Source organism: Schistocerca nitens, chromosome 4 (assembly GCF_023898315.1).
Source record: "Schistocerca nitens isolate TAMUIC-IGC-003100 chromosome 4, iqSchNite1.1, whole genome shotgun sequence".
In the NCBI taxonomy this organism is placed as follows: Eukaryota; Metazoa; Arthropoda; class Insecta; order Orthoptera; family Acrididae; genus Schistocerca; species Schistocerca nitens.
Genome location: NC_064617.1, coordinates 394,982,914 through 394,995,954, shown reverse-complemented (window position 1 = coordinate 394,995,954; position 13,041 = coordinate 394,982,914). Strand labels below are relative to the sequence as shown.

General features: G+C 40.0%; 1 protein-coding gene across 7 annotated transcripts in view; it reads right to left on the bottom strand.

Annotated features, from left to right (window-relative positions):
- LOC126251669 (uncharacterized) overlaps window positions 1-13,041 on the bottom strand; it is a 347,364-nt gene that overhangs the window by 78,655 nt on the left and 255,668 nt on the right. For 6 of the 7 annotated variants that reach the window (XR_007545768.1, XR_007545766.1, XR_007545767.1 and 3 more), the window contains exon 2: window positions 10,489-10,739. The exons of the other annotated variant lie outside the window; for it this stretch is intronic. Coding sequence is in view for 3 of the 6 variants with exons in the window: in XM_049952242.1 (XP_049808199.1) it covers window positions 10,489-10,584 (96 nt within the window). In the remaining 3 variants the exon portion in view is untranslated. The remainder of the gene's footprint in view (window positions 1-10,488; window positions 10,740-13,041) is intronic. 7 annotated transcript variants of the gene reach the window in all.

Sequence of the window (13,041 nt, the reverse complement as noted above, 5' to 3'; positions counted from 1 at the left end):
CACCCCCCACTTGACAGTACCCCACTCAGATCCCACATCACAGCCGTTATCAACATTGTGAATAATGACCTTTTGCTGCCTGTTGCTAAACTAAGAGGTGAACCAATTGTGAGCTACTCCCCTTATGCCGTAATGGTCCAACTTCTGGAGCAATATTGTGTGATGAACACAATCAAATGCCTTTGTTAAATCAAAAAATACGCCAAGCGTTCGAAACGTTTTGTTTAGCCCATCCAGTACCTCACAGAGAAAAGAGAATATAGCACTTTCAGTTGTCAAACGACTTCTAAAGCCGAACTGTACATTTGAGAGCAAATCGTGTGATATAAAATGATCAATTAACCTTACATACACAGCCTTTTCGATAACTTCTGCAAACACTGATGGCATAGAAACAGATCTAAAATTATCTACATGATCTCTTTCTCCCTTATTATAAAGCGGCTTTACTACTGAGTACTTTAATCACTCAGGAAACTGACCATTCCTAAAGGAAAAATTACAAATATGGCTAAATACAGGGCTAACATGTGCAGCACAGTACTTTAATATTCTACTAGACACTCCATCATAAACATGAGAGTCCTTAGTCCTCAATGATTTGATTATTGTCTCAATCTCCCTCTTGTCTGTATCACAGAGGAGTATTTCAGACGTCAATCTCGGAAAGGCATTTGCTAAGAAATTTATATGATTTCCTGTAGATACTAAATTTTTATTTAATTCACCAGCAATGCTCAGAAAATGATTGTTAAATACTGTACATATATCTGATTTGTCAGTAACAGAAATATTATTACTGCAAACTGACTTTATATCGTTGACCTTGTGCTGCTGACCAGACACTTCCTTCACAACTGACCATATAGCTTTAATTTTATCCTGTGAATTAGCTATTCTATTTGCATAACACATACTTTTTGCCTTGCTAATAACATTTTAAGCACCTTACAATACTGTTTGTAATGGGCTACTGTAGCTTGATTGTGACTACTTGTAACATTTTGATATAATTTCCGCTTTGTTCTACATGATATCCTTATCCCACTAGTCAGCCAACCGGGCTGTCCATTACTGCTAGTACCCCGTTTAGAATGTTCTAATGGAAAGCAACTCTCAAAGAGCATGAGAAATGTGTTATGGAAAGCATTGTATTTATCATCTATATTATCGGCACTATAAACATCTTGCCACTCTTGTTCCTTGACAAGTTTTGAAAAACTCTCTATTGCTGTTTGATTAACTTTCTTACGTAGTTTGTAATTAAATACGACATTGATTGAAGTACAAAAACCTTTTAGTGTTAAAATTTGTGCATCATGGTCTGAAAGGCCATTCACCCTTCTACTAACAGAATGCCCATCTAGTAATGAAAAATGAATAAAAATATTATCTATGACTGTGCTACTGTTCCCCTGCACCCTAGTTTGAAAAAACACAGTTTGCATCAGATCATATGAATTTAGGAGATCTACCAACATCCTTTTTCTTGCACAATCATGTACAAAATTAATATTGAAGTCACCACATAGAAATACTTTCTGGTACTTCCTACAAAGTGAATCAAGAACCCTCTCTAGCTTAAGCAAAAATGCTCTTAAGTCAGAGTTAGGGAACCTATAAACAACAGCAATTAGAAGTTTAGTTTCACTAAATTCAACTAATGCTGCACAACTTTCAAAAATCTGTTCAGTGCAGTGCCGTGATACGTCTATGGACTCAAATGAAATACTGTTTTTTACGTACAGAGCCACTCCCCCACCACGCAAGGAACACGTTGAGAAACAGCCAGCTAATCTGTAGCCTGGTAAAGGAAGCCTCTGAATTATCAAATTATTTAAGTGGTGCTCTGATATACCAATAATTTCGGAGTTAACATCTATTAGCAGTTCACTAACTTTATCTCTAATAACTCTTATATTTTGATGAAATATGCTAATTCCTTCTCTACTTGGAAACATTACATCCTCTGGAGGTGAGCCCTTAGTTAGAGGCACTTCCTTTAAGCAGGTATACCTATCAGCTGACTTCAGTCTAAAAAAGGTGCAGCTCTAACACCAACTACTATAGGAATTTTTCCATGAGTGATACCACTACCACCACCCACTACACTGTCACCTATAAGCTTAGCCAGCCTCCCCTTCCCATACTTATTGAGGTGCAGGCCATGCCTAGTGAAACCCCATCTACTGATAGACCCAACTGGCACCACTGAGATGTGATCCATGTCCTCCGTCATCAGTGCCCTCCCCAGCCCCACATTAACGAGCCTAACAGCCGCATTAAGGTGAGGCCGATCATGACGCTGAAACAGTTGCACGAAATGCACATTAGTACCACCAGTTTGAGTAGCTATCTTAACCAAGTCACCACTGACATCATATTCCCCGTCCCTATCGAGACTGTTCCCTGCTCCACCCACTATCACTACGTGATCCTCTTTCGTAAAATTCTTACATAACTCCCCAATGCTTTCATTCACCTGAGCCAACCCTGCACTAGACTTCACAATGCTGGTGACCTGGTACTCGCTCCCCAACACTTCCTGCAACTGCTGGCCCACACCTCTACCGTGGGAACTACCTAGCAGCAGAACCTTTCTGCTAGACTTTGCAACTAACCTAGGCCTCCTAATTGCTGAGGACTACTGCAAGTTACCTACATCTACGGCTACACGAGGCTTCTCTCCACTCAACTCTGACAGTTGGTCGTATCTATTGCATGTATGCAAAGTAAAACTGTCTGAGTATCTCCTCTTCCTAGCTACCTTCTTGCCAACTGCCAGTTCCCATTCCCCACCACCCTTCACCCTCCTCAACCTATCTAGTTCCTCCTTTGCGCATTGTAACTGCACCTGAAGGGCACAGATCTTACGCTCCTGCTCCTCTATTAACTTGTTTCTACTACAGATTCTACATTCCCAGAAGAGGATCTCCCTAAAAGGACCACTGGCTTCCCCACTGCATTCCCTCCAATGAAAATACTTTGAACAAATCCCACACCGTAATCCACTACTCACAAACCTACGACAGAGCCCACACTTTTCACTCATGGTAAATTTTACAGTTACTGAAAAAAATCTATACGTCTACGTTACCAAAGTTCAGTTACACCAGTAGAACTATTTAAGAACTAAGAATAATGGTCTCGAAATTCTATGCCTACTAAGAAAGCAGCTTCTCGTATTAATACTACTACAACACAGCCGATACCAATACCAGCAAAACTTCACAAAATTATTAGCTACAACCTAAAAATTAAAACTACCACTGTAACACTAAGCGAAGTTAAAACACTATATGAAAATTTTACTGAAATATTTCACTAGAAAGAATAATAAACGTCAGTTGAAAACTAAAGCACGAAAATTACTAACGACTTTAACACACTGAAAACTCTCTAAAACACAGCGAGCGAACGATTACAAAAGTTTATTAAGTCGTTATTTCGCCACAAACGGCACGCAACCCCGCTGAAATCTATTAAATTTATTAACTGTATTACAGAGCACAAATAAGTTTGTCAGTACTTAGCTTATAACCGCTACAGCTGCAGTGCACGCCGCAAAATGTGAACACACTACTGAGGCGCGAGGCTTAGACGAACGACGAAAGCAGACTCACAAATAACAGACCACTCAAGTCAATAACACAGGAAGAAAGACTGAGATTAATGAAAATCCACTAATAAGTTACTTTTACGGCAAATATTAAAACAAATAAACTTTAAAATAAGTAAATGAAGTCTAAAATTTATAAAATATTAACGAGCTATTTCAACAGCAGTTCAGCACACGTGACGTCACACCAAAGAAAAACCTACATCTACATGATTACTCTGCAATTCACATTTAAGTGCTTGGCAGAGGGTTCATCGAACCACAATCATACTATCTCTCTACCATTCCACTCCAGAACAGCGCGCGGGAAACACGAACACCAAAACTTTTCTGTTCGAGCTCTGATTTCTCTTATTTTATTCTGATGATCATTCCTACCTATGTAGGTTGGGCTCAACAAAATATTTTCGCATTCGGAAGAGAAAGTTGGTGACTGAAATTTCGTGAATAGATCTCGCCGCGACGAAAAACGTCTTTGCTTTAATGACTTCCATCCCAATTCGCGTATCATATCTGCCACACTCTCTCCCCTATTACGTGATAATACAAAACGAGCTACCCTTTTTTTGCACCCTTTCGATGTCCTCCGTCAATCCCACCTGGTAAGGATCTCACACCGTGCAGCAATATTCTAACAGAGGACGAACGAGTGTAGTGTAAGCTGTCTCTTTAGTGGACTTGTTGCGTCTTCTAAGTGTCCTGCCAATGAAACGCAACCTTTGGCTCGTCTTCCCCACAATATTATCTATGTGGTCTTTCCAACTGAAGTTGTTCGTAATTTTAAACCCAGGTACTTAGTTGAATTGACAGCCTTGACAATTGTACTATTTATCGAGTAATCGAATTCCAATGGATTTCTTTTGAACTCATGTGGATCACCTCACACTTTTCGTTATTTAGCGTCAACTGCCACCTGCCACGCCATGCAGCAATCTTTTCTAAATCGCTTTGCAACTGATACTGGTCTTCGGATGACCTTACTAGACGGTAAATTACAGCATAATCTGCGATTGTCACCCAGGTCATTTATATAGATCAGGAACTGCAGAGGTCCCAGGACGCTTCCATGGGGAACACCTGATATCACTTCAGTTTTACTCGATGATTTGCCGTCTATTACTACGAACTGCGACCTTCCTGACAGGAAATGACGTATCCAGTCGCACAACTGAGACGATACCCCATTAGACCGTAGCTTTATTAGACGTCGCTTGTGAGGAACGGTGTCAAAAGCTTTCCGGAAATCTAGAAATACGGAATCAACTTGAGATCCCCTGTCGTTAGCGGCCATTACCCTCTTTGGCAGGGCTGTCGGCAGAGCGAAGGTGCCCATACCGGAGGTCTTCGGCCTCCACTGCTCATTATTTGCTCTCAGAATGTAATCAGTTGCTGGGATCGGATCCAAGACGATTCGTCAAGTGTTGAACGCAGTAGTCGTGCCGCGATATCGATTTGAAAAATGATTGGGTAAAAGTATCGTAATGTACTTTTATTGGACTAAACATGAATTTAAATGAGGCGTTCTTGTATAACAACAGTAACAGACACAGAACTTTAAATATGCCTGAGTGAAATAATATCTGTAAATTGTTAAAAAAATAATATATAGCTGTACAAAAAGACTGATACTTTTGTACATTTTTTTCGGAGTGAACAGCGTGACAATACAGATATTCAACGTTCTGTAAGAAAAATTAATAGCAAGATGGATCCGAGAAGTTTTTTATTTAGACGTACACAATAGAAGAGCACAAGGTGCACAAGAAAGAGATATTCCTATAAGAAAACTGCCAAGCTTTTGGGGGGAATCCAAGGCAGAAGCACTAAGAGAAAAGGTGATTAATTGTCTGAAGAAAGGAAAAAAATCATGGCAGAATATTGAAGAAATTGGGAAGTGCAGATGAGAAGGGCTAAAAATTGTCGCCGCGCGATGTAGCCGCGCGGTCAGGGGCATCTTGTCACGGTCCGCGGGGCTCCCCCCGTCGGAGGTTCCAGTCTTCCTTCGGGCATGTGTGTGTGTGTTTTGCCCATAGCGTAACTTAGTTTAAGTTAGATTAAATAGTGTGTAAACTTAGGGACCGATGCCCTCAGCAGTTTAGTCCCATAAGACCTTACCAGAAATTTCCAAAAATTGTCACTTGACAGTTTGACGACCAAAATGAAAGTGGAAAAAAGTGTAAGTATTTACTTCACAGCTACAGCCTTAAAATCGACAGGGGAAAGGGAGTCTGTCGGTCATGACCTTTAGGTGTGAATCATCCCAACATTCGCAACGAATGATGTGGGGAAAGTACGAAAACCGAAATAAGAATGTTTGCACCAGGTAAACAAGTCTGTGTTCCCTTTACATGGAAAGCTATCGCACTTTTCAATACATTTTAGTGACAGTATTATAATACAATATGGGTGACCTAAAATACTTACGTCACCTGATAAAAAGTACCCGTACATCACTGTACAGGGTGAGTACTAACTATTGCCACCTATAATAACTCCGAAAGTATGATAGTAGCTGAAAAGTTTGTGGGACAAATGCTGCTTGGGACAACGGGGTCCATAGTATGACATTGGTTTTTTGTTGCTATGTGGGGTCGCTTCAGAGATGTGAAAGTCAACTTTGTTTTTTTAAATGGGTTGCTATAGTTTGGTACGTATTTTCTGATAGTGGCTATCGAGACGAATCCAATGATGTGTAACAGTAAGGTCTTTAAAGGTCAAGAAGATGGCATGAATGTCCATTTACAGAAGGTGTTCGAAGTGACGACCATTGGTATCAATGCCGGCTCTTATCGAAGCACCTGCTCTGACATTCTCTATCGCATATTTTCAGGCGTAGTTGGAACGTCTTTATAAACATTGTCTTTTACGAAACCCCACAAGAAAAATACCAGAGGCGTCAAGTCTGGCGAACTAGCCGGCCACGACACATATCCTCCGTGTCCAATCCAACAATTTGGGAATTCATAACATGTAAGCTTTCACGGCCGGCGTCTTCATTATTTAAAACTTCCGGGCTGAATTACCGTGGTCCATATATAAAACTGCTTCTCCTTCCTGGCGTTTCGTTGCCTACTGCGGGCAACATCATCTGAGGTGAGTCGGCGACTGGCTGCTAGGCGCTGGAGGTCCCGCTTATATAGAGCGCTTAGATGGCGCCACCACTCATCACGTGCTTTCGACTTTAAAACTATCTCTGGGTAGTGCCATCTCTCTCGATTATAGGTAATCGATAGTCACTTCGTTGGTACAGAGTCGACCGCCATATCTTGTCTAGTTTTAGTCCTTTTTCTTTTTTATTAAAATTATTTTCGCGCTTGCAGATCTCTATAGCTTCTCTATGCATGCGGGTATAATAATGTGAGGTCCTACCTATCACGTTTATCTCACTAAATTTTATTTCGTGATCACCGTCTTTGAAAACGTGTTCCGCTACAGCTGATTTGTCAATTTGTCGCAATCTACAGTTCCTTTTGTATTAACACTCCTTTTACAGGGTGTTTCAAAAATGACCGGTATATTTGAAACGGCCATAAAAACAAAACGAGCAGCGATAGAAATACACCGTTTGTTGCAATATGCTTGGGACAACAGTACATTTTCAGGCGGACAAACTTTCGAAATTACAGTAGTTACAATTTTCAACAACAGATGGCGCTGCAAGTGATGTGAAAGATATAGAAGACAACGCAGTCTGTGGGTGCGCCATTCTGTACGTCGTCTTTCTGCTGTAAGCGTGTGCTGTTCACAACGTGCAAGTGTGCTGTAGACAACATGGTTTATTCCTTAGAATAGAGGATTTTTCTGGTGTTGGAATTCCACCGCCTAGAACACAGTGTTGTTGCAACAAGACGAAGTTTTCAACGGAGGTTTAATGTAACCAAAGGACCGAAAAGCGATACAATAAAGGATCTGTTTGCCAAATTTCAACGGACTGGGAACGTGACGGATGAACGTGCTGGAAAGGTAGGGCGACCGCGTACGGCAACCACAGAGGGCAACGCGCAGCTAGTGCAGCAGGTGATCCAACAGCGGCCTCGGGTTTCCGTTCGCCGTGTTGCAGCTGCGGTCCAAATGACGCCAACGTCCACGTATCGTCTCATGCGCCAGAGTTTACACCTCTATCCATACAAAATTCAAACGCGGCAACCCGTCAGCGCCGCTACCATTGCTGCACGAGAGACATTCGCTAACGATATAGTGCACAGGATTGATGACGGCGATATGCATGTGGGCAGCATTTGGTTTACTGACGAAGCTTATTTTTACCTGGACGGATTCGTCAATAAACAGAACTGGCGCATATGGGGAATCGAAAAGCCCCATGTTGCAGTCCCATCGTCCCTGCACCCTCAAAAAGTACTGGTCTGGGCCGCCATTTCTTCCAAAGGAATCATTGGCCCATTTTTCAGATCCGAAACGATTACTGCATCACGCTATCTGGACATTCTTCGTGAATTTGTGGCGGTACAAACTGTCTTAGACGACACTGCGAACACCTCGTGGTTTATGCAAGATGGTGCCCGGCCACATCGCACGGCCGACGTCTTTAATTTCCTGAATGAATATTTCGATGATCGTGTGATTGCTTTGGGCTATCCGAAACATACAGGAGGCGGCGTGGATTGGCCTCCCTATTCGCCAGACATGAACCCCTGTGACTTCTTTCTGTGGGGACACTTGAAAGACCAGGTGTACCGCCAGAATCCAGAAACAATTGAACAGCTGAAGCAGTACATCTCATCTGCATGTGAAGCCATTCTGCCAGACACGTTGTCAAAGGTTTCGGGTAATTTCATTCAGAGACTACGCCATATTATTGCTACGCATGGTGGATATGTGGAAAATATCGTACTATAGAGTTTGCAGACCGCAGCGCCATCTGTTGTTGAAAATTGTAACTACTGTAATTTCGAAAGTTTGTCTGCCTGAAAATGTACTGTTGTCCCAAGCATATTGCAACAAACGGTGTATTTCTATCGCTGCTCATTTAGTTTTTATTGCCGTTTCAAATATACCGGTCATTTTTGAAACACCCTGTAGTTGCTCCAATATAAACCATGCCACAGCTACACGGAATTTTATACACACCTGGGGTAGGTAAAGGGTGTCGTGCCCTTTTTCACCGATCTTAAACTTTCACTAAGTTTCTTGGTAGGTCGAAAAATTGTCTCCACTTGAAACTTGGCCAAAACTTTCCCAATACGGCCCGTGATGTTATGAATAAATGGAAGAAAAACTTTTCCAGCCGACGGTTGTTGTTGTCGTGTATTTTCGGACACTTTTCTTCTAGGGTGGAGTGCTCGATCTATTTCGTTGTCAGTGTACCCATCTCTCTTGAAGGCCGTTCACAAATGGCTTAATTCATCTTGCGATAAATTGGCTCACAGATGTTATTAGCTCTGTTCACTAAAGTTTTTGTGACTCCTCTCTTCTTCCTAGGATGATGATTCAAATCCTTATGTAGGTAACGATCGGTGTGTGTGTGTCTTTCCTATATACCTTGGGCCCTTCAGTCCCATCTGCCCGTTTAATAACCAATACATCCCAAAAAATTTAGTTGTCCATTACTCTCTTTCTCCATGGTGAATTGTATCTTTGGATTGAAACTGTTTATGTGCACAGCAAAAAAAAAAAAAAAAAAAATAAATAAATAAATAAATAAATAAATAAATAAATAAATAAATATATATATATATATATATATCACTCAGTTCCTCTTCAGCATGGTTCCATATCACAAAGGTGTCATCCAGGTATCGTTTTTTTTTTTTTTTTTTTTTTTTTTTTTTTTTTTTTTTTTTTGCCGACTGCAGCACTTGTTCGAGAAATTCCATAAATAGATTAGCAATAGCAGGGCTCAGAGGGTTACCCATGGCCACCCCATCAATTTGTTATATTGAAAATAAGTCGAGGATAATCAATGTCGAAACAACGCTATTATATCAGTAGGAAACATATCAGCTATGTAAGAAAGAGCTTCGTCAGCAGGGATACTACATCGAAACTGACAACGACTCATACATTAAGAGCTATGAGCACTTAATCTTCGATGCTGTGAAACTAATCTCTTCTAATTAACAAATACTCATAGCTCTTAAGGTGTGCACTTTAGAGCCTATGTTTGTTGAACTTTTTTGCTTCGATAGATGGCTCCTATTATGTCCCTGAATATTCACCATGAATGAATGTGCCAAAACTCTGCCCACTAAAGAATCGAGGACATGGTTGAACGTGATACCCACCGTCGGATAAGCTCCGTGGGCTCCACGGTGTTTAAGCGAGGATGAGATAATGTGGAGGTGTCGGATATTGCATGCTCTTCCCTTTTTATTAAACAATCGTTACTAACAAATAGAACATTTGTACTGCTCTAGTGCTTCTTATATGAAAATGATGTTATTACATGTTATTACATGTTAATACAAGATGAGAGTCAGATGCAGGTATTCGCAGTCCAATTTCATTGTCTATGACTCCCACAGTACCTTCAATATGTGATGAGTATGACGATTTCTGGTATACAGGGCAAATGAAAATCATTTTTGAAAAACCTGTCGATGTGATATTCTCAGTCGAATTTCTGGTGAGTTACTCTTTGACGGACAAAACTGACAAAACCATCGTTCGAAATCACTCTTTGGTTTCCAAAAGAATTTCCTCCTACAGTTCCCTCACCTAATTTTTAGACACTTTATATTTCTACGTAACAATAACAGTCAGTAGACCCATTTGAGTGAACTGTCAGCTGTATAAATGTCACATCAGCTACACATAAGTACAGTGAATGAAATAGGAAAATTCTAAGGGTGCATCTCATAATACAATGTTATCTTCATAGAATGCATAGTATAACGATTTTTTTTCCTCACCTTTGTTTTTGCGGTAAGATGTTGATGGCGAATTTTAACATCAGTTGCTAAAGCATAAATGTGGCGGCGAGTGAAGTACGCAGTGGTTTGATCCATGGCTTTGTACGCGGCAGAACTCAGGTTTAGATTCTGCTGTGCTATTTTAGTTTAGGTTATTCCTATTTTCTTGAAGCTCTGTAGCTTCGTTCACCTTTCTTCAGTAGAGCTCTCTTTCCATCCCAGCTGAACTCGATGACGATAAAACGCTGAACCTTAAGAATGAGAACAAACATAAATTACAATTGATAACGACTGTGGACTTAAGACTGGTGTAAGATGTGAAACACCGAATTTTATTGTATACTAAAAATGTGTCGACAAGAGATTACAGCTAGATTTAATTATAAGTGTTAGGTAACTTTTTAAAGAGTAATGACATAATTGGAAAGCAAAAGCATATCATTGACTCAACTGACCATACGATATGGGATACTACCTTGTCTTAGCGAAAATAGAGCAAAAAGTAAAAAATGAGAGCGCTTTTAAAACATATCCTTCTCAACAATAACTACATCAGGAAATTTTTGTTTGTAGTTTCTCTACAAAAAAATAAATCAACACTATTGTAGATCTGAAAACCAACGGCGTGGTGAAGCGACAGATTTACTTTCCTGAACTGTTACAATGTGCATAATCTTAACAACAATACAGTCTTTACATAGGTAGAGTCAGGCGTATTAGTCTCACTTTGGTATCGGGAAGGGTATCCTAAGTAAAGCTGTTATTCTACCGGAAGATTGGCGTGTACACAGCATTGCTTCACTAGGCACGGTCCTTTTAGTGATGGTGTGCCCTTACCTTCTTCGGACGTATGAACTGACTTATCAGCCAGTTACAGGGGACTACAAACCACGATGTACATGACATTCTCCAGTGTAACTAACATTGCCAGATGTGATAGAACTGACAGTTAAAAATCGTAGGACAGACCGAGGATTGAACCCCACACCTTTAGGTCTGTAGTGACACTTTACTATTTTTATGTTGCCGTGCCATCTGTTAAGTCCTCGTGTTTGCTGTGTATTGCTAAATAATTAAAGGCAGATTTTCTTCTTTAATACGGCAATACTGTTAGAAAACTCATAGGTTTTCTTAAAATAATAAAACAAAATAAATAAATAAATAAATGTTCTTGAATAACTAACATCTCACTCAAAGTTCATTTTGGAGTTTTCACTGTACTTTCAACTGGAAGTAAGACAATACTACACTTAAAAATTCATGGAAAATGATCCCTACAAAACAGCATTCATTGGTGAACGTGAAGACCACTGATGATAAAATAAAATTTCTTCTGTATTCATTTTTCTTTAGATCTAAATACGTTGGAAAATCGAAACTTCAGTCTCTGGCCTTTTTGTTCAGGGATAAAACTGCAATTAAAACTGAGACTCTTTGAAGTAGAAATTTAAAAATCGTACAATTTATGTACTTTATTCCAATAATGCAATTTTCAGGTAATTTTTAACCATTGTTTAAACTTCAGGTGTTTGCTGCTGAGCTGTCAAGTCGCTAAATTTGCCTTCTTTCGTCGTATTAAACACCTTTAACAACTATTGTCTGCAAGACAATATCCGTCTTTTGTAGAGTAGAAAAGAATTGAAGATTGGAAATGGAAAACGCCCTATGTGCCTTTAAAAAATAAAAACGCGTTCATCGTGCTACTGTACTCTAGATCTCATCCAGATGCCAAACTATGAACAAGATCAGACTTCAGTAGATGTTGCACGCTCATTGTGCCAAGCTGTGCTTCCCTCAGGAGCTACAAAATTTACAACATACGGGAAATGTCTTCTGTTGACTGTAATTCTATTACTTAGAAAACTAAAGCTGTACTTATGTATATATTTTATCGCAAATAAAACCTAATGCATCAGTATTAATAGTATTTGGAACAAATACTTTTCTCCTTCTATTTTGGTGAAAACTAACATTTCAGAGAGAGTGTCAGTGTACAAAATACGAAGTGATTCTTTCAAAGAAGAAAACAGCAACCAGCCGCTGTTAATAATACTGTTTATTTATACAAATGGTACCGTTAACACGTGCATCTTCAGACTGCTGTTCGGATTTATATTACATTTGTTGTTGTTTACATTTGTTGTTGACTGCTTCTTTCCAACAACTTATGTAAAAACAACAGAAGTATTATATACAGACGAGCCGAAGCATTATTACCACTTGCTTAATAGCTTATTCTTCCGTCAGTGGAACAAAACACATCACTGATTGTGCGTATCAAGGATCCGACAGTTTGTTGGTCGGTTTGTGGCGATATGCGGCGTTATATGTCTACGCACACGTCATGTAATTCGCGTAAATAACCGGCCGCTAATTTGTGTAGGCGGTGATGGCGCCCGGTAGCGATCCAGATTGATTCCATAGGATTTACAGCAGATGAATTTGGTCGACGAAATATTAACGTGAGGTCGCTATAGTGCTCCTCAGACCATCATAGCATGGTTCTGGCTCTAAGAAATGGACATTTATACTGCTGAAAGGGGACATCGCCGT